Consider the following 26205-nt stretch of genomic DNA (forward strand, 5'->3'; position numbering starts at 1 on the left):
ATGAGCTGTTTTACTCAGTATCTTTTAATAGAGACCTACATTGTTTGGGGGGTATAGTTTTACTTTAATGACCTAGTGCCTGATTATATAGCATTTTGAGTGACACAATAGCACATTAGAAATAGGAATTTCAAAATAAGGTTTGTAAATAGTGTAGATTTAGGTTTAGCTATGTATTTTAGTGGCCCATTTATTAAACCTCCATTTTTTCTGGTACAGATTGTAAAGGGGAATATTTTTAGAGGAAAAAAAAAAGACACATTTTTAGAGATTTATACCCCAAAGCAGTTAAAAATCAGAATCTGAAAATACTCTCAATCCTGTCGAGGTCATATAGAAGTCAATGACAGATGTCCTTAAAGTTGTTTCTTGTCATTGTGATATGCGCTGGATAATCTGGTAAAGTCTGGGGTTTCATACGATAATCCAATAAATACAAGTTTTTGCAACAACAATTGCAGATTTGAGTTGAGTTTTCGGAGTGTCAATCATACAATCCTAACTGGCACACAAACGTTGTCATAACTTTTTTCCACTCCGACACTTTCTAAAATAATTATTGATAAATGAGTTCAATTCATGGGTGGGAGTTTCGTTGACTTTGTTTTATTAAAAAAAAAGATTCATTTGAGTTTTGGTAAATAACCTGTCTTACAAAATACATTTCCTTAATATTCTCTAATAAAGTTTGCCTTTAAATGCATGTCATTTCCTTTTAAAGTAAGACTTTTCGAGGGTTCCTCTATTAAACCACACAACCTTTGTCTTGCTTTGTTTAGACAGTCACAAAACTATTTTTTTATATCTAATTTCCATTTAAATTACAGTAGGGGGTACATTATCTACCAATGTTTCAGAAGTGCCTTTATATATTTTTATTTATTTATTTTTAACTAAAAGAATTTAAATGTTTGCTTAGAGAGAACAGGGCTGAAATGGGTAGACAAGTCTTTCTAAATGTGGAAGCAAAAAGCATACCTTCGCTAGCTAGCTGTTATTCTAGCCTTCTGTAGGTTGTATAATTAATACTTTTGTTTCCTAATGTTTTTTATCTGACTCTCCAGTGGTGACCATTGGAAACATTGTATTAATTATCCTTTGACTTTTGCTATTTAGTTAAAGGTCAAAACGTGCATATTGGTATTATCATAATTTAGCCTTCAAATTAGTTTTGTATAATGCTGCGGAAATTTTTGGAGGCATAGAGCTTGTGGTAGCCTTGGGAGAGGCACAGCAGCCCTAAACAGAAGTTATAGAATATCAATTGTTCTTCTTTGTTGAGTTTTAGTTCTCATTTGGTCACCTAAATCACCTTATTTTAAACAAATACATTATAAATCTTCATATGCTGATACATCGAATTTTCTTTTCTTGAGATACAAGGATGGTCTCACATTCCTTGCATAATTTTTCTAGTGAGTTGCCTTGAGAATTCCCTGTACTGACCTTGAATGTATTCAACAGATTAATCACAATCCCTCAATGGTGCCAGCCTTTCATTATAGCTCATGTCCTCCAACCCCTTAATTAATATTGTTGCTATTTTTTGAACTTCTTTAAAAACTGAAAACAAAAACTGATAACATATTTTTGGTGGCGTGCACTCAGTAAAGATGCAAATCAGGTCTTAGAATTGCAACTACTTTAACTACTTGTAATATGAAAATATGTGATGCCTAAAATGTTTTTTTTAAACAAGTATTTTGATGATTCAATTTGTCATTAGCCACTGGTAAATGATAAATTAAAAAAAAAAAACAAAAACACAGGCATACACTGTTACATTAAAATGTATTTTTGTGTTTTTTTTTGTATTGTGGGGTTTAGGTTGAGCTCATGTGTATAAGTAGTGATAGACGAATTTATTCGCCAGGCGTGAATTCCCGCGATTTGCCGCCGGCGAATAAATTCGCAAAAACGAAAATTGGTTGAGTTTTTCGCCATTTAGTGAATTTCGCAGGAAATTCCCGATTTTTTTCACCCATCACTATGTATAAGAGCTCAACCTAAACCCAACAATACAAAAAAAACCCCATAAAAATACATTCATACAAAAAATGTATATATTCAGGCTATTTCAAATTGGCAATATTTTGACTTCAGTGATTATAACTTGATACCTGTTGGCAGGACAAACTCTTAACACTTTTTACCTGTATATCACAAGAGATTGCATTTATGTTCTTGGAACTGTTTCAGCAATCCACAATCTACATGACATTTCATTATATTCTAACTTATACCAAAGCTCATATTTAAAACTGTTGAAAAAGAAGCAGGCTTACATAAGTACTATGACTGTACAAATATACATCTATATAATGTTTGATATTTTATATGCTGATTACGATCATCATTGCACAATAACCATAAAAAAAAGATGCACGCACATCCTTTAATTGTATTTGGTAGAGAAAAGGCTGACATTTCTTTGTGAATCAACATTGCTCATTGAAATAGCTTTAGGGAAGTATAATTTGCCTGCAAAGTAGATAGTTGTTAATATGCAAGTTAGCAGAAAAACACATTTTCCAGTCTCCTAAATATCATATATGCAAAATCACTCCAGACTGGAATTTAATCTGAAATTATTTTACAGTCTCTTCCTGCATGAGCTTTCATCAAAACCACCTTAAAAATCATCATTCTGTGAAATATGACTTTCTCGGCTTAAATAAAAGACTGTGCAAGAGATGCAGAGGAGGAGCGCATAGCTAGCATACTAAGTGGGACTTACCACGTAGTCTGAACTCACTGTGACCCCTTCTGAAATAAGGACTTTGAATCAGTTCCTACTAGTAAGTAATCAGAACCATTTTTAAAATTTAGCGTGAAAGCAACTGAAGATGCAATAATTTAGGGGAAGAGGAGATTTGTTATCTTGTCTTTAATGTAGCAAAGCAAACTGAATAGAAAATGACTTTCAAAGTTGCCAAAGGCTCTGCTTTTCAAGTTGTGAACCCATAGAGTGTGTCATTTACAAAGTGACTAACTAATATTTATGAAGCAGTTTGGACTTTTGCCTGCCAACCCAATATAGCCTGCTACCAGTCACATTTCTGGGTTCTCATGTCAGAATGTAATGGCAAAATGAAATAACATTTGGCAAAAATATGAACGAAAAATCACATTTCACAATAAATATTGTTTATTAGACATTTTAATACCTTGCACGTTGTGCACATCTATGAAGCACTTTTTAAGACCTACTTGAAATTTGATGTCAAATTATGGAAGTATTATTCTACAGTATATGCTATGCAGTGATGCAAAAATACAGCTGTTTTTCCATGAGATGCTCTGGGTTTTCCTTTGCAAAGGAAAAAATGTTGGGATTGTGCGTGTTTTTCGGTTTCCCTTTTTTTATAAATACCTCCATCAGTTTACTTGCACATGAATGACCATTTGTGATATGTGGTTAGTTTAAAGGGAATCTAAGTGATGTTTCTCAACCATATTTTGCTCAAAATTTGGTGTACTACAAGTTCCAGTATACTCCAATATTTTTATCAAGGGTTAAAGCGTGCTTGTCATTGTAGTACAAATCTCTAGGTTTAGTGACCCTAAAATTTCAGAAGTATACTCCAGTGAGGTTTGTATCCCATTGGTTTAAATCAGGCTCCTCTTTCTTTGTTCCTGAAACTGGAGCTGTAATTATTAGACACAGATTTATATATATATATATATATATATATATATATATATATATATATATATATATATATATATATATATATATATATATATATAATGAGCGGAAGAAGCCAGCACAGCTCGTTTATACGGTCTTGTTGCCTGGGTGCTAACAGCAAAATAATAGTGGATATCGGAAGGTAGGCGAGCACACACAGGTCTTAGTAGAAAAACAAATGGTGTTTATTAAACAAAAAAACTAACGTTTCGGCTAGCACTCTAGCCTTTCTCAAAGTGAGAAAGGCTAGAGTGCTAGCCGAAACGTTAGTTTTTTTTGTTTAATAAACACCATTTGTTTTTCTACTAAGACCTGTGTGTGCTCGCCTACCTTCCTATATATATATATATATATATAATATATATATATATATATATATATATATATATATATATATATATATATATATATATATATATATATATATATATATATATTTGTGTGTGTGTATGAAACTTATTTCTACTCAGTTAAGAAGTCCTTTCAAAGTCAGGTCCCTCAGGAGCTCAATAATTCTTGCTTATCTTTCTGTTTGGATTGTTCGTTTCCTCGATTAATTCACTTCTTTGAATACTAACTATACTTTGAATTTGATACAAACAATTCTTTATGTTTACTATCAATAATTTGACTTTTCCTGTCAGTCACATTCGCATTCAGTGCTCTATTTTCAAAGTGTCAGATACAAACTCTCATGAGCAAACTGCAATAGTTTGAAATATGTAGCATAAATCTTTCACAGCACTGACACCCTTGTAAATAAATATGGCAGGCTTTGTGTAGGGCTCTGTCTAAATATGCTGATTTATTGCCTCAATAGCACATTGCATTACTCGCTAAGTAGAATTTCACAGTTGCATGAACTATGAAACTAAAAATCAAAGGGCTATTGGTAGACATTTGTATCCTAAATAGATTTTGAATTTAAAGGTATTTAGAAAAACATTTTGGCATAAGAAAGAAAAAAATAAATAAAATAACATTATTTCTTGTAATTGAGCAAAAGATAGAATTGATAGCCAGCCACAGTTTTTTAATTGGCTTACAATGACATTGTGTAGGTTATTCTTAAAGGGATAGTTTAAATGAACATTTGGGGGCATATTTACTTAGCTCGAGTGAAGGATTAGAATGAAAAATACTTCGAATTTCAAAGTTTTTTTTTTTGGCTACTTCGTCCTTCGACTACGACTTCGAATCGAACGATTCAAACTAAAAATCGTTCGACTATTCGACCATTCGATAGTCGAAGTACTGTCTCTTTAAAAAAACTTCAACTAGCTACTTCACCAGCTAAAACCTACCGAGCACCAATGTTAGCCTATGGGGACCTTCTCCATAGGCTTTCTAAGTAATTTCTGATCGAAGGAAAATCGTTCGATCGATGGATTAAAATCCTTAGAATCGATCGAAAGAAATGCGGTAAATCCTTCGACTTCGATATTCGAAGTCTAACGATTTTACTTTGATGGTCGAATATCGAGGGTTAATCAACCCTCGATATTCGACCAATAGTAAATGTACCCCCAAGTATGATGTAACGAGCAATAGGCATTCTGGTGATATATTGTGGGTGGGACTGTAAAATCAGGACCGGGGCTAATATGTGGCTGATCTCCACATCATTCAATTAAGATTCCTGTAAGGACTTGTTGATTTAGGAATAAGCGGTGATGGTGAACATTGGGTTTTTCAAACTTTTTCCATGGGACAGATGTTTTTTGCAGACTATATATATATATATTAATATATACATATATATTAATATATATTATATTATGTAAATCTTTCATTTTAGTGACTCTCTAATGATATTAATGGTTGTACTGTAACACAATTAGTCCATGGAGACACTTTTCAGTGTTAAAAATCAAAGGACCAAAGATGCAGCATAAATCAAAAAAGGATCTATTGAAATATCCTTGTTTAAAAGCCAAAACATGACTAAAATGAGCGATCTGTAAATTTGGGAGAAAATATTTCACAGTACCAACTCTTAATCCACATAATTAAGGCTGTATTTGAATAGAAAGAAACATTCCTGGGGCTTCCACAGTAGTATTTAAGAAATAAACAGAAAAAAACATACGGATATGATTCATTTCAGACATCTGATGATTTCTATTTTTAAAGGTCTTGCCCTGTTGGAGGTGAGACTATGAACAGTAACTTAGTAACCCTCTAATTCAAAGGAATCCAATGTTTGATGTGTATGATATTCTCCCTTAAGAGCAACAAACATAAGGCAGTCAAGGATCAAAAGGTCCAGCATGTTGCCTCATTTTTATGTGTTCATTCTCTATTCTTTTTGTAGTAACCATATAAAACGTGCACATATGCTTTATTTTACTTGTATTGTTCCACAAAAAAAGGGTATTGGGGGAATCTAAAACAAGTCATTAATGGCAAAATATTCGCAATGCAAAAGATGTTGCTTTTTGTAAACTGTTTACCTGTGTGCAAATCTAATGTATGTATGGTATCCCTTATAAAAAAAAGAAACATTACCCAGAAAGTTCAAAATTACAGGAAGACCATCTCCTATTGAGACAATTTTAAAGAAGAACTAAACCCTTAAAACAAACATGGGGAGAAATGATGTATTTTGTATACTAAACTTACTGCACCTAACGTTTCAGCATCTTTATAACAGTGATACAAGCCTTTAAAGTTTTGCTCAGGGAGTCACCATCTTAGATTTTGTTAGGCGTGTAAGTGACACGCATTTGCTCAGTATGGTCTGGGCAGCTGTTAAAAGGCTAAGCAGAAAATGAGGTTTGCCTGTTATATAAGCTGTTGCTACAGGGCTTATTATTACATTCTGATGCTAACTGCACTTATTTCTGAGCTGCCATGAGACATGAATCTGAAGTTATTGCCAATCAACCTTGTATTGTGACTTTTATATTATATACAGAGAGTAGATTGTGAATTGGTCCCTAAACTGGCAGCATAGAGTATGTACATTGAATCAATAGGAAAGCAGATGGGGAGCTACTGGAGGCAACTTTGGAGACACAGATCGTAACTGCCAAAGGGCTTTGGCTGCCTTAGGCTGAACCCCAACACATAGGGGGGGTTATTTACTAAAACTCGAGTTTAACAAAACAAAGTTGACCTAACTCCCATCCACAAACTCATTAATCTATAACTCTTCTCGAAAAAGTCAGAGCAAAAAAACATTGTGACAGATTCATGAAACTTTATCAGATTATTGGGCAAAAACCACAATCACAATGTCAAGAAACGTCTTCAGGGACATCTGCCATTGACTTCTACATGACCTTGATAGGTTTGAGATGGAGTATTTTTTAGATTCGGATTTTTATAAGCTTTAGGGTATACTAAAGTTTTTTTTTTCCCCCTCTAAAAATTCAAGTTTTCCCTACCACTATAAACATTTAAGGTTTAATACATGGACCTCATAATGTACAGCATTTACCCTACTTCTTTGTTAAGTTTAAGTTTTAATTCTCCTTTAAAGTAGAACTTTACATTTTGGAGGATTCAGTATTCTTTAAGAGAACCTCACTGTAAGGCAGCCCCCCCCATCAATTCTAATCACTTACCCGATACCCCAGACCCCAAAAAACTGCACCAGCCCGTAGTATTTCTGTGGAGAGCTGCAATGCAGGAAGTATTGTTCTGGCTATTATGTTAGACATCCAATCACTCCAGCCTTTATACATTACATTTTTGGCAGCTAACTCACTATATTGAAATAATTTTATAATTTTGCACTGCCTATCTATTTACCTAGTTTCTTCAACTGTTTCTTTAATATACCCATAGTTGACATATTTAGATATTTATTCATAATATGTACTTGACATATTTAAGTATCATATAGCCATGGAAATTGGTTTGGCCTTGGTAAAAACTAAAATCATTGTGACCGCAAATCTGTAGCACTAACAATATGATGCTGTGTTGCTCAAACAAACACTACTGACAGCTTTTGGCAGTGGAAACCAATTGCTATTGTTGTATTTGGATCTTCATTTGAACTCTCACCTCACCTAGTTAGGATTGTCAGCTTTGTACTTTCCAAATGTAATTCCATGTCACAAGTAAGTAAAACAGATTCAATGTCTTTGTTTTCCAGTCCCTCTCTAAAGTTTCACGTCTAAGTTTATTCACCCTTGGCAGAACTCTCTATACTGTAATTAAGTAGGGAAGGTGCTCTGTCAGGGATTGATTTTAGTGTACTGGAATTACTTTTTGTGATTATTTAGGTAACCATCGGGCATTGCATGTGATGAAATAAACTAGCAATGGACCAGCTCTTTCTCTTGGAGATGTACAAAAAATCACCCTGTATTATTGATTGTTTTCACAGTTACAGACATTGTAAATAAATAGCACAGAAGTCAATCTCCTTTTAGTTTGTCTGTCATGCTGCACTGTGATTATGGCTTTATCTGTGGGGTGTGACCAATTGCATTACTCCTTAAATACTGTAAATAAGTGCTAAATACAGATCGCAACACAATAAAAAAATTATTTGGTTTCTTAGGTTTTAAGTGTATAATGTTCACTAGTTATTAACTATATTATCCTGCCTTTAAGCATTAAAAATAACACAGGTTGGATTACATATAATCCAACAATACATTTCCAGGTGCAGTAAAATTGTATCACAGTTCTCTTTCAGTTTTTTAGTTTATTGTTAAAAGCCAATTTGGGGTAGTGCCTAAACATCAAATGGGCATGGCCTGTTCTGTTGGGTTCAACTTCAAAAACTGAAGGAACAATAAGAACAACCATAAGTCTGCTCACAGCTTGAACAGAAAGATACAACAAAACAGTAAACATAGGCCATCAACAAGTACTATTGGTATAACTGTGGGGTATTATGTCATATTATGTTCCAGTCGAGTATGGTAGTTGACATACTTAAAAGCAAATGTAAAAATATGCTAATTAATAATGGTTAAAAGTTGAATGGAGTTCTTAATGGCACCCTCTATTGGAGAGGTTTTTGTACTTTTTTGGCTCAGGCCCCCTTTTTTTTTTTTTTTTTTTTTTTTAGATGATCTTTATTTGAGCATTAATTGTACAAAGTCAAGCCATCTCCATGTTAGAATAAATATCACATTCACATTGTTACAGTCAGTTTCAGTATAACAGTGAAGTCAATATGGTGTAATGTATATAGTCCATATCATGTAGTTTGTGTTACCATTATTGCACTTTTTATATTTTCTAGGTAACATGCATCCAGCATTTTGTCAAGCCTCCTTATATAATAACAAGGTCACAGCCAGGAAAACTGCTATTCCAAGGCCATATATATATAATAACTGGTCACCCCACATCTCAAACTAAATTGACCTTGAGGCTGCCCATCCCCTATTGCTTTGGGCCCCCAAGAGTGGGTCAGCTCCACTGCTTTTATATAATGGACAACTACTTTTTCACATAGCTTGCGCAGAGAGAAGCCATACAGCTGTGCCAAAGGATGTGCTGTATTCCAATTTCGTCACCATGCTTCTGCAGGAATATAATAGGTATAATAAATATTTGAAAACCAAACCAAGGTTTATTAATATGTGATTAATACTAATTTTATGAATTTTTCGGAATTTCCTCCTGAAAACTCTGAATTTCACAAATTTTTGGGAATTTTCGCCCAAATACCCCAAAAACTTTATTTATTAAACTGGCTTATTGCACGAAACGCAGATCAAAAAAATCTTCTTGACTTCTCCCGTTGACTTATATGCAGCCTCGGCAGGTCTTAGATGGCGGATTTTCAGATTCAGACTTTTTCCATCCTTTGGGTATAATAAATTCCCGAAAAATTTGTGATTTTCTTTTTCACAAAATAAATCTGATTTTATACTAACAAAGCACATTTTTTGGGGTTTTTCGGCATTTGGAGTTTAGTAAATAACCCCCTAGAAGTTTACTAGATTAAGGGGGCTATTTACAAAGCCTCATTTTTTTCTGGCCGAGATTTATTATAGCCCAAAGTTGCTAGAAGTCCAAATACGAAAATCCGCCACCTAAAACCTGCCAAGGTCTTGTAGAAGTCAATGGCAGATGTCCCTCTTACAAATTGAAGATATCATTATCTGTGCTGGGTTTGTCCGATAATCCAAAGAATTTGGAAAAATGTATTGATTTAGGAGTCAAATCCGAGTTTTAGCTTGATTTTCCCAAATGACTTTTTAAAATTATTTTATTATAAATAAAATGAATAAGATAAGATAAAATCGTGGATGGGAGTTTGGTCAAGCTTGGTTTAATAAAAAGATAAATTTGTGCTTTAGTAAATAACCCCATAAGTAGTGTAGTGAGAAGTACTTTTTCTCTAATCAATATGAATTCTCTACATGAATGTAAAGAACAATCATAATAAACTAATACATGTGAACTATTGTATCCTTTGTACTTTTGTTTCAACTGTTTCCACATGATTATTTATATAATAAAGAGCCAGATACATATATTTCTCAAATATTTGATGAGAAAACAATATTTAATTGTATTGAGTTTATTGCAAAGTATTGCAAGAGTTTTTGTTATCAAACTGAATCTGACCCAATATTCGATACATATAGGGGGTTATTTATCAAAGGTCGAGTTTTTTTAGTTTTGAGTAAAAACTAAATTTTTCGGGTGGCTTGTGCTCTAAAACTCGACAAACTCGAGCAATACAAGTTTTTTTTCACCAAAAACTTGATAAATTCGAGTATTTGGGATTCTCACCCCAAATTCGCTGATTCAAATTTTTTCCATCCGGAATTTTCCATAAAAAAGAAAACATTGGAGTTGTGAGTTTTTGAGGTATAAAAATCTCACAAACTCGACATTTGAAAAGTAACCCCCTTAATGTTAATTTTTTAAATGTCTTTATCTGCACCAAACAAAACATATCAACAAACAAAATTAAATGCCATATAGTGTTATGGTTTTACATAGGGTTACAAATAAAAGAGTAGGCCTTCACACATGGGTTTCCCCTGGCCTACTTTAATTTCCATTGATGAACATAACAAGTCACCCTATCGCTACATACAAATATCTTCTACACTTTAGCTCTAGTATGTTTAGAATCATACTGTGTATGAGGCCACCTGAACCATCATTGATTCCAATACCTTTAGATTCTTGTAATTGGGTTTCTCCCTGTCAACTCGGGTTGATCATTGTCTAAACGAGAATATATCAGATCTCAATTCAGGAGGCCATATAAAATCTGCTAATTGATGACTTTAGAGTACTGGCCCAGTAAAATCTTGTACATCATAATGTAAGGAGGTTGCAAGGGAGAGAATAAACGTTTATTCAGTTAAGTAACAATGCAATCATTTTAGAGTTTTTGAATGTAACCTTGTTTAAGTAGGATATAGCATCATTGAACAGGGCTTTATAGAAACATAGTTTTAATCTTATTATAAGATATTTATGGAGTCAGACAAGGAGAACCCAAAAAGTTATGTCGTTGAGTCTGAGGTGATGGTAAAATGCAGTACTCTAAATAGGACCTGTACAATCTTCATACCTCAACATCAGTCAATACACTGTGCTTATTAGGCTCCACCATTTATTGTTTTATATCTTGCTCTTTGTATTAATGGAAATGTTAAGTGAAAATGAATCGATAACAGTAAAGAATATCGTACATTTCCAATAAATTAAAGATTTGGTAGCTGTTAAAAATAAAAAAAAACATAATACACTTTTAGAAAATAAACGTTTGATTTATATTCAGTTGTTAACAGGTAGAGCTAACATATAAGAGCCATGAATTACATTTGAGCCCAATTAAGTACTAAATGTAAGCATTAAGAATATTGTAAATATCTTATTATTGTTATTTGCTATTCAGGGTGGATAACTGCTTCCAGATTCTGCCTCCACCAGATGGAAGTATGGAGTCAAAGGGTTATGGTTTAATTGATTGGGTGCTTGGTGATAGAAAAGTTAAATATTGGAGCATAAAGGTTTTCCATTGTAGAGTATAATGCTTCCTAGTGATAAAAGAGACAAGAATGAGATATATCCCTGAGTTCAAAACTAAGGGAACCCCACAATAAGTTATTGCAAATGTGCATTCTCTTGTATTTGATGAGTCATTGCTTAATGGATCAATCGGTATAAGAGCTTCTCCAGTTCCAAAAATGCATGTTGTCTAATTTAATGTATTAAGTGCTAATGTATTGCTGCTTGTTACTTGACTTTGAAACATGTATTGTAATCGTCTGAATATAGTAGTAATTATAGCCTGTTTGCATCTACTCTTTACCACTACTGATGTAAATGCTTCTGTCTGAGCTTTTGACTTGTATTCATTTAAATGTAAATTTGTACATATGCTATATTTATTGGGACCATATTCATATGTATGACCTTAGAAGTTTTATTCTGGGTTGAAGTAAATGTATTGGATAAACAAGGGTTCCATACCGAAATAAACTGAAATGATAAACTGGCCTCATAGAGTGACAAATATAAGGATGTATTTCATTGTATTTTGTATGCATATTTATAAAAAATCACAATGAACATAGTTCTTCATTTCCGTAGAATGGGCCAGATTTATGAAAATTTGAACTAGGGAATACTGATGGATTCCCAGCAGATTGAATGACAGTCAGGAAAGTGTTTTAACAAACAAACAAATTTACAAAGTATTTTCTCCTTTGACAAATGTGCCAGTTTGTCAGAATTAATTTGATAGCATTAAGCAGTCAAATTCAATTTTTTTGTATGAGGCATTATAGTTTTGTGGCAAACACATACTGAATGTATAACTCTTTTTTCCAAAAATGCACCTGCATGATATTCTTAACTATGTGCTTTTCATGGTGACTTATTTCAATATGTAAAATAATGGTGTAAAAAATGTACCGCTATTACCGACACCAACATCTGAATGCCACGATCCACATGTAAAATCCAGCATATTTATAAAAACGTGTGTTAATTTTAGCTTTATGTACAATTCTGATGTAAAAAAATGTACTAGAACAAATGGTGTTCGCCATGACTGCATTATGTGATATAGTATTGCTATCAACACTAGAATTGTCCTGTCATCACAATTTTCAATGTTTTAGGTGGTGTAAAAGAATGGCATCACTTTTTTTTATAAATATCTTTTGTAACTAGTTATAATGGATGACTTCAGGGGTCACAAGGCAGGATGCAAACTTACTTAAGTAGATATGATTGATAAATACCCAATTTATTGTACGCCACAGTTTACAGTGATTTTATGGTGTCAAATGTTTTACACAGCTTGATGCATAAACCCCATAATTCTTCTTAAATTAAGGATGACTCACACAGTGTGGCATTACCCTTTGGGTTTAAATTGTCTGCCATTCCAAAAGAGAGATGTATGAAAATACTTATAATAGGTCTCCAGTAATGCTGCAATTGAACCATCTTTTTTATCTGTAATGGGCAGATTTATCAAAGGCTGAGATATCTCCCTTATCTCGATCTTGACATAAAAAAGTATTTCTTCCAGAGTTAGAGATTTTTCAGTGTTCATGTTTTGTTTTGCCAGTGTTTCATTGACTAAATAACTCTCTGCTCTGCGGAACCATTCTATCCTAAAAATTACACCAGCATTTGTTTATGGAGGAATTGTATTCATTATTGACCTTACCATACTTAAGTATTCATGTAAACCCCCCAACAAAAATGTAATCAGTGAACAACCTCTTTGAAATCTTTAGATAGCTGCCACTCTGGTTGTTAAAAGGTTAACAGTAAGACTGCAGCATCCCCTTAATCACTTAGAAATCCTTCTCCTCCTCTAAACCTACTCTGCCCCCCACTCAGGAATCTTTGGCTGTTGGCTCATGAGCATACTCAGTTATTCTCAGCTCAGATTACTAAACACACCCTCCAGTCTAACAGCCAATGAAAATATAGCATTGCTGGTTCCCATAGAAACTCTAGCTGTCTGATCCTATTTTTTCTTCTAACCACCTCTCCTGAGCTCAGCTTAACCATTACAGTGCTCAACCATAGTAGAACTTTACGTTGTGCCTGTGTAAATGTACATTTTGCATTGCATGAACTTGATAGCATACATGTCCTGTTTGCAGATGTAAATGTTACTGATGATGTGTCAGAGGGAAAATGGCCGCCGGGTGAAAGATGCTATTTGTTTCAGGAAAACGTGATGGTGCTGGCAAATGTAAGGGTTGTATGCAGTACAAATGATGTGGCTTGGTTGGGGAAGATATGCCCAACTTACAGTATATGCATTGTAGGAAAATGTAGGCTTTACATGGCCTTTAAGTATTTAGTAAATGTTTTAAGGCTTATGGGAGTATTGTGCAACTGAAATAAAATTTTAAAAGGTGCCTGAGAAAATTGACATGAAGTGAGAAGTCACTGATGAGCTATAAAAACAGGACCTTGTGATAGGGATTTCTCACACACACATAAATTGATTAAAAAAAGGAATGTTCTTGGATTTTGAAGAATATGGCCCAAGCCTCTATATGTTATAGAGGATGAACTGAAACCTGAATCATCTAAACACACTCTTAAATTCAAGTAGACACAAGTAATTGGGGAGATGTTGTGGTGGGTTATTACTGTCTGTTGTTAGTGTCTTATCCAATAACATATAAGAGTAAATGATAGTCTAAAACAGATGAATCACCTATATATTATCTGCCAGGCTTTTTCAGGGATTTTTGAAATTCATTTTTATTCCTTATTCATACTATATACATCCCCACAGAATTGCTTCTGAGAAACCATTTCAACTTTGCTTCATCGTGTGCTATCAAGGACCTAAGAGGGTGGCTTATGGGACTGTTGGGTGTTGTTCAACCTAAACTACCTGTTCTACAGATTTCCTCATTTCAGGCTTTGGTTAATAAAAGCTGTCAATGGCATAGGCCTATCCACTGGGCAAGATATGCAAATTGTATTGGAATCTTGTGTTTCCAAATGCTGCAAATGCAAGTAAGATTAAGAGGATAAATGTGGATGAATCGTGTCCCCCATGTGCTGGAATATAGTCAATTAGGTAACATAGCACCATTAGTAAATGGGTTATCGGAATGGGTTTGTTGATGTTATTCTGCCAGTTCTTCAAAAATGTACCTAGGGCTATTAATTGCTTAGAACTGTCTTAGATGATCAGACATACATTTCCCATTGTTGGTTTGATTTTTGTTCACATGCTCCCAAGGATGTATCATGTGTATGTTATCCTTACAGAATAATAGACCGGAGTCGTGTATGCTTTGTCATTACGAGTAAAGGAATTGTGTACATCTTTTTGTTTTAATTTGATGTACAGTTCTATCAGAATTGGTTCCCTGTTTATCTTGTCAAGCTGCATTTTTCAGTCATTATCTTCCTGCTTGTTTTGCAAATGCAACGTGACAAGGGGATTATAACAGTGATTTAAATGTACCTTGAAAAACGCATTGTTAACCAAATTACAATCATTGATGTCATTTACATGTGTCTGCTTTTAAAAGATGAACGAGCTCTTTTCATTTTCTTCCATAACATCTATAATAATGTCCCTAAGCATTTTAATAAAACAAAAACAGCGACTCATTTTCGAATAAAATAAGGCTGCATTGTGATCTAAAGCATGCTTATAAATATTTCTGACAGCAGATTTCCATTGAAGAGAAAATTGTGTAAATTGTGAGCTATTATCATTTTTAATAAATAAGCCTTATCTTTGCCATTGTTCCTCTTCCCCCCCACTGGTAGCTCTTCTCTCTGTAGTGGTATTTTAGAACCCATTCTTTCATTGGGACCATTTCTATTACAGAGTGATTTAGCTGTGATTTAAACATCAATTATCTATCCTCATGGAGATTTTCATGCTCCCCTGGTGGACATCAATGAAGCATAACTGCGTAAACGCTTTATTTCATATCAGTTTTTCTGATAACGGAGACAGATAACTAATCACATGGAGCAACACGTTCTGTGATACAGGAAACAATAAATGCTGTCTTTTGAAACATCATCTATTCTTCACACTTATTCGTTTCTCGCAGCTTATCTGTGTCGTGCATTCTCTCCCGTAAGGTTCCGGAATTAGCTATTTAAATGCATTCTTTAAGTGGTTGCATGACAAATCAGGCAGCTCATTAAATTGGTCTCTGCATAGGTAAAATTAAAGGATTTGTTTTGTACCTGAAATGACTTTAGTGAACATTAAACATTGACTATTCAGTGCAACCAGCCCTGTTTTTCAACTGAATATTTAAGATGTGTTTCTGAGGTTACATACGGAATAGTTCCTATAAATTGCACAATTGTCTCCAAGGACCTGTTCTGTGCAGATAATTTAATCTCATGTGTTTTGGAACAGACAAAGGAACAGAGGTTTATAAAGCATCTAGGTACAATTTAGTTATTGAGAGAAATGAATAGTAATTAATGTTTTTTCTTCTATAGGTTGCATGCAGATTTGATCTTATGTAGCAATTTAATAGGTAATTAAATATATAATGCAAGCTACAGTCTGACTTCTTGCAGTAAAGGTTCAATAGTAATATGCCATTTTTTTACTGTCAGTGACTGTCACAGGTAATTATAAGTTCCATATAGATCAAATAGGAATAGCATGGAAAAATGACTGTATGTTAGAGTTTCCAACGGGGAACCTTTTGCCGGTGAGCTTGCGCACCCGAACGGAAGCCTAGGATTACAACAGCACCTGTGTGGTGCCGAAGTTGAGAGCAGTGAGCGGGTGTACGTGCCGCAGCGCAGAGTAAATTAGCGTGGCTGAGCTAGCGGGTCACGGGTTGGAGGGGAAACTGAAGAAGGGTCAGAGCCGGACCAAGGTCATACACGGGGATCAAGGATACCGAAGCCAAAAGGAAATACCGAAAGCGGGGTCAAAACTAGCCGAGTCTGATACACAATTGAAACTTTGAATCACTCTAGGAACGGCTAACAAGTAGCTACTTGTCTGCTCGTTTTAACCAATTGTACTGGCAACTGGCCAGCGCAAGCAAGACTATTTAAGGCCTCCCACTGCTGCTGATTGGCCAGTTGTGATTGCCACTTAACTCCCACACTGCTGGAGAGTCTTTCCTAACACTGTATTGCACTCCTTAAGTTGTCAGGAAGTGCTGGCTGGCACAAGCTGCATTGGGGGCCTGTACTTACTGGCCATAAGGACAGGGCTACCTTGCACCCTGAATCTATGCACCCAAACTCTGCACTTTGCTGCTGATTTTTTATTTCCCACAAGGTACAGGGCACAGCCAGTCCCAAGACAGAAGTTCTCTCTCAATATGCACCAAGGGATGCACTTAGTGCTCCTGTACTTTGCTCTAGGTTTTAAGTAAATGTCCGCTTTGTGTGCTTTAACTTGCCTCCCTAGTCAGTGATCCAGTGCATTTAATCTCTGAGCTGACTCCTTCCGTCATGTATTCTTCTTACTTAGGTCGTTCTCTGCACCTTAAGAAAACAAATCAATCTCCTCAACCATACTGATCTGCCAACCACTATAATGCTATCATTTAGCCTGTGAATTTATTGTAATTAACCTAAAACTGTCCATGTCTGCTGCACCTTAAGTTGTATCATGTTTATACATTCACCCAACAACTATTCTCATGTTTTTCTACTCACCACCTCCTTTTCACCCACCACCACCACCACCTCTTTAACATTCATGCACATGTAAACAACATGCACTACAATATAAAAATATTACCAGTTTAAAAACAGCAGCATTAGAATGTCAGCTTCAAAGAAAATGCATTTACAATTACTAGAAAGGGCATAACATTTTTTTATTTTTGTTCATGATTACATATTGGGAAATGTTGTCCTTGAGGAAACTTAAAGGGCAGTATTGAATATTATGCTTGTAGTTTTGTGTTTGGGTAAAATACAAATTGACATGGGAAACAGAACTCTGTATATTAGGTAGAATGGATGGATAGCATTAACTGGTTGTAAGGTTCAGCAGTTACATAAAACTAAACTAAAACAATGCAGACTGTTTGAATATGTATTTTCCTATTTAATCATCATGGTTAGTGATGATAGTCTAATAATGGGAGGTACTGGTTTCAGTAACACTTTGCTTTATGAGGTTGCTATGATATTGCCTTGGTATGGCATATTAAGCTCTGTTTGTGGGTTGGATACATACAAACTTTCTTTCTAGTGAATGTATCTCAAGATCCCTGAGTCAGTGACTTGCGCTGTTTTTAAGAAGGTATTTAATAGCACATTATTAACTACCATTGCAGCCTTGCTATTATTGTCTTAGTGTTGTTACTTTATAAAAGATTTAATACATCCTGTAGAGGAGGGATTTTCATATAACGTACACACTATACTGGAACAAATAGTCAAAGTATGCTTTATTTCTCTGGGATCAATTTCTCAATGGTCACATATCAACTCAAGCAAAGTAAAAGAAGAGCGGATACAAGTGAAAAGTAAATAGGATAAATCGTATGCTTATCCAATGTGTAGTATTTCAGGGAAAAAACAAATATTGCATCCTTTTACACACACTCCCACTTAGCATATTAATGCAGTTTAATTCCAACTAATTAGTTCCCATCATGAGCAAAGGAAAATCTTTAGGCTTACAGTAGCATACTGTAAAGTATACAGGGGAGGGAGTTATAGTGTTTCTGACCCCCCTCAACACACTGTCTATTGTGATTGAAGCGAATGAATTGAAAAAATACAGAAATAAGGGTTGTTTTGTGTATAGGTAGTAATGAAATAACAAATCTAATTTTTGTTTCAGTGGTTATAAATTGTGAGAAACTGTCTCATTTCACCAAAAAAATTAAAAATCTGCATAAAAACTTGTGAAATGGCAAAATTGCAGTCAAGGAATGTTTAGCTCTGTAATTGCATATGCACTGCCCTAACTTGTTAGAGAAGCTCCTTACCACTATGCTACAACTGGTCTTTATTGACAAAAAAGACTTCCATTTTGTCAACTTCTTCCAAACACCGTGTATGGAGAGCTACTTAGATTGATGGGGAAGGGCCTATAAAGACTAATAAAAATAGAAATAGATTCACAGTTCTTCTGGAGTCCTCCCCCCAAGGTATTTTCTAAATAATTTTATAATGAATCAATTCAATAAAGCGAAGGAGCCACACTCTTCTTTAATGAACCTATCTGTATAAATATTGTATGTTATCAGTGCAAGAAGTTGATTAAAAGATCTGTGTGCTTCCATATTTTGTTGTTAGATATAATATGCTTAAAGGTGTAGCAAATACATGCTCATGTAGATTACAGTGGTTAAGTTGAACATTATGACACCCACCAATGAATTCATTCAATTATAATTGAAGAGTTAAATACTTGCCTTTATTTATTAAAAGTCAATGATTTTTTATGCACAGACATACAGTACGTGATTCCACAGAGTATAAGAAAACCTTGATCGTCTCTTGCTCATAGTAATCATTTCCCAACTCCCCTTAGGCTGTTGGTCAGTTCTCCTACACCTTGTTCCATTGTGAACTGATTCAGGGGACTTAAAGTCTCTCTGCTTTCCATATTGGGTGGTGCACAGATTCTCTGAAAAGCAGTCTCATAATCCATCACTTTAAAATAGGAAGAGGGGTTGTATGCCTCTGTGAGCCTAAGGGCTGTTGGGTTAGACCAGGGATCCCCAACCTTTTGAACCTGTGAGCAACATTCAGAAGTAAAAGGAGTTGGGGAGCAACACTAGCATGAAAAATGTTCTTGGGGTGCTAAATAAGTGCTGTGATTGGCCATTTAGTAGCCCTTATGTGGATTGTCAACCTTTGAGGCTTTGTTTGACAGTGTACCTGGTTTTTATGCAACCAAAACTTTCCTCCAAGCCTGGAATTCAAAAATAATCACCTGCTTTGAGGCCACTGGGAGCAACATCCAAGGGTTTGGAGAGCAACATGTTGCTCACGAGCTACTGGTTGGGGACCACTGGGTTAGACTATATGAGACTATATGAGTCAAACTATCATAGTTTCCTTTCAATCTGTGGAATCACGTATGTCTGTATAAAAAAAAATGAATGTATATTATATAGGTTCAAATACTGTATATGCCCCATTTTGACATAATCACAAATAATTAAGTTCATGTCAAAAAGGTAGGTATTTTTCCCTTTAATTATTCATTGTCTGTGCTCTAAAAAGCTTATAGATAAAATACTAGGTTTTTTCGAATCATAAAAACTTTAATTGAGTAGACAAAGTGGTCTTCATAATTATAAACTGCAGAAGGTATAACAAGAGGCTAAATACATAGCTGTGGTTTTAATTAGATAGTGCTTCAAGTTAGTAATTTTGGTTTCAGTCAGAAATCAACAAATTCATACACCATTAAAGACTCAGCCTTGAACAGTTCATTCCTCATTATATTTCTTAATGTGAAGATTTCTGTAGAACTCCATGCTGAGCGACAAAGGAGTTTGTGGATGCTGGATAAGCCGTGTTTTACTTGCAGTTGAGCACTATGGAGATTACATTTATTATCACTAGAGATATAAGTAATGAGGTGCTTTGTAAATTGTTCAAGGATTCACAGCTGTTTGGCTTGCCTGGAAAAGTATTCATGTGCAAGCCAGGTTTGTTAAAGAAATTGTCATCCAGGCATCTAATAAACTAATAATGCAACCTAAACCCCTCCTAACAAATCAGTAAAGGACAAAAATATCCCACAGTGCTTGTCATATGAGGCCATGTCAATGCAAATACGTCTCTTTTTCCCTTCAGGGATTTAATTATGTCTTTTCCCGTACAGTGGGAAGGAAAGGTAAGTTTGAAAGTATAGCCCTGTGTATTTCAGTGCTTGTCAAATTTGAAGTAAACGTGATCTATCAGCTTGTCATACCCTACTGTCAGGTTCAGGGAGTAAAGTGACTCAGGGATAAGTGACATCTTGGCTGTCATTACTTTTAGAAAACTGACTTTTATTCATAGGAAAGCTGTCTAGAAAGATATTGTCAGCTAACCTTTTATGTTGCATAACGTAACAAGAAATGTCAAACAATTCCACCTAAATGTTTGTTTTAGCTCTAATTCCAGCTTACTGTACTTTATCAAGTGAAGGCATCAAACTGATTTTTATTCAAATATAAGCTCTATAAGTTATTCTTTTTGCATGGGTTCTGTTTTGTGCCATTAGCTGTCTTTGTTCCTCTCTAATCTGCACCTGAGTATGGATTGTCAACAAATGTAATGCGTTAGGCATCATGCATAGTGTTCGTTTTCTATAATATACTCTAAAACTAGAGTCTGACCAAAACATTTGCATGTTGAAACTTTGGCCAACCATTATTCTTTCAAATGACATTAAATGGTGAGTTACTGCCAAAGTCAGTTGGATCATTTTTGCAGCACATTCAATATCCCTGTTCACGAGGCATCAAAACAGACACTATGCAAGACAGGGATATACTTTGCCTTGTATCCCCTTCAACATTAAAGGTTAAAACATTTGTTTATATGGGAAAACACTTTATTCACCCAAGACACAATTAGCGCTAAACATGTTTAGGTATGTCTCTTGCTGTTTCCATTTATATCGTTCTCAACCTGTCCCATGGGATGGCTGTACAATTCTATGTACAATATTTAATAATGATAATATTTAAGAATATTACAACTGTCAACAATAATAATTATAATAATAATAATACAACACTTCTGGAATTAGATGTTGAGGTTTATGTTTGCATATTCTGGGGATAGGGTTATCCAATCAGCTGCAAAATCCTGATGGATAGGGCTAAAAATGGATAGTGTAGTGGTGTACCGCAGATGTGCACAGCCTGAGCAGATTGGGTAACTAAAGGCTAAACGTCCTGGGTGCTATTTCAATTATAATTTGGTGAAGTATCACAAGTGCAGATAACTATGCAGGTCATTGGGATTGAGTAAAACAACTTACACCGACCAATTAAAGGTGGACTTGAGAAAAAGAATATGTGCTGAATCATTATATGGGGTTTATAGGCTGATAAACCATGCTGGTCTATGACTGTTGTGCCAAGAGATGTGATATCAGGAAGATGATCCATTATAAAAGATTTCAAGGCGTCCATTTAAATAACTCACTTGAGCATGAAATGTGTCAGGTATATGTCTCTGATAAAAAAAAGGCTGTTTTACTAAATGATAAGCACTTCTTTATTCGGGGTGGTTTGCACAGCCAACTGATATTACTATAGCATTTTCTGACTGCTGTAGGTTTGGGGAATTAACAAGTCCAGGGTATTGATGAAATGCTAAGTGTGGGATTTAAATACACTGACAAACAAACTCTACATTTGAGTTTCTTCTTTCAAACACTTGCAGTCTCTTTGATTAACATGATTTAATTCTGAATGGAATTCAGATTTATAGTATATACTGTACATACTGTCATATGTTATTGTAGTCATTATCCTGTTTAGAAGGGCTACTGTATTCCACTGTGCTGGAATAGGGCATTACTGTGATTTCACAAGGGGATAGTTATTTTGACTATTCTTTGATAATTTTTATGGGAAAAAAAAATCCCCACTAGAGTGTCCTCTAATGTACTTGTAAAGAGTAATCATGTCCCCACAAAAACAAAACAACCCCAACCTTGGCAGTCTCTTCACAGTTTAAGTCTTCAATTCCTTTTATTATTATTTTATTTATCCTTTCAGTATATAAGATTTTATATAATATTTTATCCGTTTTTCATAATATGTTTGGTTATCAGCTTTGCCTTCCATATTGTAGTCTTGGTAAAATTATCAGTACAGTATTAATGATTAATTTTCTCTTATTTTTAGTCATTATGAACAAGATCGGAGTGCACTTAAAAGGAAAGAATGGGAGAGAAGGACACAAGAAGTCCAACAAGATGAAGACCTGTTTGCTTCTGGCTTTAATCTGTTTGGAGAACCATACAAGGTATATAAAAATATCTTATTTCTTGTAAAGTTCATAGAATACTGAACTACATGTATAAAAAAAAACAGTTGCTAGTTGTTGTAAATTTAGCTGACTGCCAGTTGGGTTAATATATTGGGACAAACTTGCCCAGTTTTAGCAATGAGTATCACTGTATACATCATCGAAGTAACCGCATTTTCAAAAACTGGCAAATATGATACAGGCCTTTCTTTTTATTATCATATTAAACTGAAAACATTTCAAAATGTTTCCAGGTAATGTTTTACTTAAAAGTAAAAGCCCATAGAATCAATGTAGCTAGCAATTATAGCTAAAAAAAAACACCTGCAGTCAGTTAGCTATCCGTGGTGCTTCAGTAAGCGATTAAAACCACAACACCTTCTATTTTAGTGCTTACAGTATATCCAAAATCCAAGTTGAGGAGTGCATTCTGAGTGAGCATTCTGACTTGCATTAGATTTCCAAGGTCAAAAGATTGTTTTTGTTTGGTAAGTTCCATATGGGTGAGCTTTTTCTTAAAATTAACACAGTGACCATTTGTTGTTCTGGAATTTACAATGCCACTGAATGCCACTGAACGCTAACACCCAATAAGAAAAAAAATTAGCATGACTGCCCAAAGCAGTCAATGAGAAAAAAAACTCTACAAGTTTGAGCATCAATTCAAATCGTAACAATGACGCTCCAAACTCAACTTTATCGAATTGTCGTCGCGAAAACTCAACTTTATTGGATTATCAGACGAAAACCATGGATCATGATGTCAAGAAACATCTGCCATTGACTTCTACATGAAAACTTGAATTAAAGGGGAAAACTCAAATATTTAGAGGAAATAAAAACTTGAATTTTAGAGATTTATTATACACTAAAGTAGCTAATAATCCGAATCCAAAAATACTCCATCTCAAACCTGTCAAGGTTGCGTAGAAGTCAATGGCAGATGCCCCTGAAGATGTTTCTTGACATTGTCATCCATGCTTGTTTTCGTGTGATAATTCGAGTCGAGTTTTTGTGACCACAATTTGATAAAGTTACGTTTTTGGAGAGTCAATTCAATAAAGTAGAGTTTTCACAGCATTTCAATAAAGTCGCGTTTTCAGAGCGTTAATTTGAAAAAGTTGCAGAAACCGAATAGACACTCGAAAAATACTCCATCTCAAACCTGTCAACGTTGCATAGAAGTCAATGGCAGATGCCCCTGAAGATGCTTCTTGACATTGCCATCCATGCTTGTTTTCGTCTGATAATTCGAGTCAAATTTGTTTGTTAATAAATAGGCCCTATGTGTATAACTGTATTGCCATACAATTAACAGTAATATCCTGAAAATATCTATGCGTAAAGACTGAAATATAAAATAATAGAAATAATTTAAAATAAAGACTAAATTGGTTTGACTTAATCCTGATGCTTGTTTTGTGATGAGGAGTGAAATTATGCATGAGGGTGCAGAACAAATATGCATGTGTTTAAACTGAGTATCGTAATTCCTCTTGCTATGCCCTTAGCACAATGGAATCGCCTTGTTGTCAGTGTGGAAGCTGAAAAGAAAAGGCCAAGTTTGGCGCTGTCCCAAATGGTATATTGTGCAATTCTGTTGAAGTAGACAGCTTATAAACAAAGAGCTTATTCTTGGCTTAGCTAAATGTAATTCCTGCCACTAAAAATGACAGACCTAGAGACGGTTAGTAAGTTAAAATGATTCCTACTCTTGTTCTCTCAGCTGTAAATATGCCTAGTTTTGAATGCATTTCAGATTCTGACAGATTATATAATTACTCTAAAATTGTATTTATAATCATAAACATAAGTATGTTTAAAAAGCACAGCTCTAATTAAAACAAATGTGTTTTTGTTTGTGCTGTTATGTATTGATGGAAATGTGATATTCTGCTTGGAAATTCAATATAATGATGCTGTTTGGCTTATGTTGTCAAGTAAGCAGTGCACTTTTAAATAAGAAAATTGCACGGCTCTGCTGGTAGAGGGGAAAACAAATGAGTAATGAGATGGACTGACAATTGTATTTCTATAATAAAGGCTATTTAAATAATATCTTATAAAAACATTTTACAGCTGTCTTAGTATTTTACGTAAACATCTTAGTAAATGTAAATGTTAGAAAATGATTTGGTTGAATTACTGAAGAGGAACATATTAGCTTCCTTACATACAGGAACGTGCCTTACATAGATATTGTTTCAATATAGCAAGGTGGCCGTGTTTTGGGGCTATTATTTTTTTTAAATGACATTATCAGATAATGCATATATATTATAAATTACATATGTAAAGTTGGTCATCTCTCAGCAAACTCAGATATTGCTCAGGTATTATATTATACATGCACAAAAAGTACATTAATTATTATAAGGTGCCTTAAGTGCTGGTCTGATATATTTATATTCCTGCAAAGACGTGTGCTCCCGTAAGAATCCTCATCAGTTCATCAGGGTACAGATAAACAGTTAGCAGAATGAATGACAGAACAATTTGTTCACAAATCCATGACCTTCCACAAAGTAGGCTGTATGTTTACAGGTATGGGATTCATTATCTGGAAATCCATTAACCAGAAAGCTCCAATTTATGGGTATTCCATCTGCCATGGACTCAAGGACTGAAGCTTTTATACTTGTGAGCCACATTCAAATGGATAGAGAGTTGGGGAGCAACACGAGCATGAAAAAAATTCCTGTGGGTGCCAAATATGGGCTGTGATTGGCTATTTGGTAGCCCCTATGTGGACTGGCAGCCTACAGGAGGTTCTGTTTAGCAGTAGATCTTGTTTTATACAACCAAAACTTGCCTCCAAGCCAAAAATTAAAAAATAAGCACCCTTCTTTGAGGCCACTGGGAGCAACATCTAAGATGTTGGTGAGCAACATGTTGCTCACAAGCCACTGGTTGGGGATCACTGCTCTAGTTAATAATTTTTTTTTTAATTATTTCCCTTATTTCCCAACTAAGATATAATTAATCCTTATTGGCAGTAACAATATTATATTAGGTTTTATGACTGTTTAAATAGTTTTTTAGTAGACTTTGGGGCCAATTCATTAACTTCGAGTGAAGGACTTCGAATTTCGAAGTGTTTTTTTTGGCTACTTCAACCATCGAATGGGCTACTTCGACCTTCGACTACGACTTAGACTTCAAATCGAATGATTCGAACTAAAAATCGTTCGACTATTCGACCATTCGATAGTCGAAGTACTGTGTCTTTAAGAAAAAATTTTGACCCCCTAGTTTGCCACCTAAAAGCTACCGAACCCAATGTTAGCCTATGGTGAAGGTCCCCATAGGCTTGGCTAGGTTTTTTTGGTCGAAGGATAATCCTTAGATCGTTGAATTGAAATCCTTCGAATCGTTAGATTCGAAGGATTTAATCGTTCGATCGAACGATTATTCCTTCGAACGTTCGATCGCAGTATTTGAGTCTGAGGATTTTCATTCCCAGTCGAATATCGAGGGTTAATTAACCCTCGATATTCGACCCTTGATGAATTTGCCCCATAAGGTATGAAGATCCAAATTTCAGAAATATCACTTATCCAGAAACCCCAGGCCCTGAGCATTCTGGATAACAGGCCCCATTCCTGTATATTGAATTATATACTCCCTGTTGC

General features: G+C 34.8%; 1 protein-coding gene across 3 annotated transcripts in view; it reads left to right on the plus strand.

Annotated features, from left to right (window-relative positions):
* aff2.L (AF4/FMR2 family member 2 L homeolog) overlaps positions 1–26205 on the plus strand; it is a 352995-nt gene that overhangs the window by 117327 nt on the left and 209463 nt on the right. For 2 of the 3 annotated variants that reach the window (XM_041572755.1, XM_041572754.1), the window contains one exon: positions 22450–22570. Coding sequence is in view for 1 of the 3 variants with exons in the window: in XM_041572754.1 (XP_041428688.1) it covers positions 22450–22570 (121 nt within the window). In the remaining 2 variants the exon portion in view is untranslated. Of the gene's footprint in view, positions 1–2727; positions 2799–22449; positions 22571–26205 lie in introns of those variants that run through there. The other variant, XM_041572756.1, reaches the window with a different exon arrangement.

This window comes from Xenopus laevis, chromosome 8L, assembly GCF_017654675.1.
Source record: "Xenopus laevis strain J_2021 chromosome 8L, Xenopus_laevis_v10.1, whole genome shotgun sequence".
In the NCBI taxonomy this organism is placed as follows: domain Eukaryota; kingdom Metazoa; phylum Chordata; class Amphibia; order Anura; family Pipidae; genus Xenopus; species Xenopus laevis.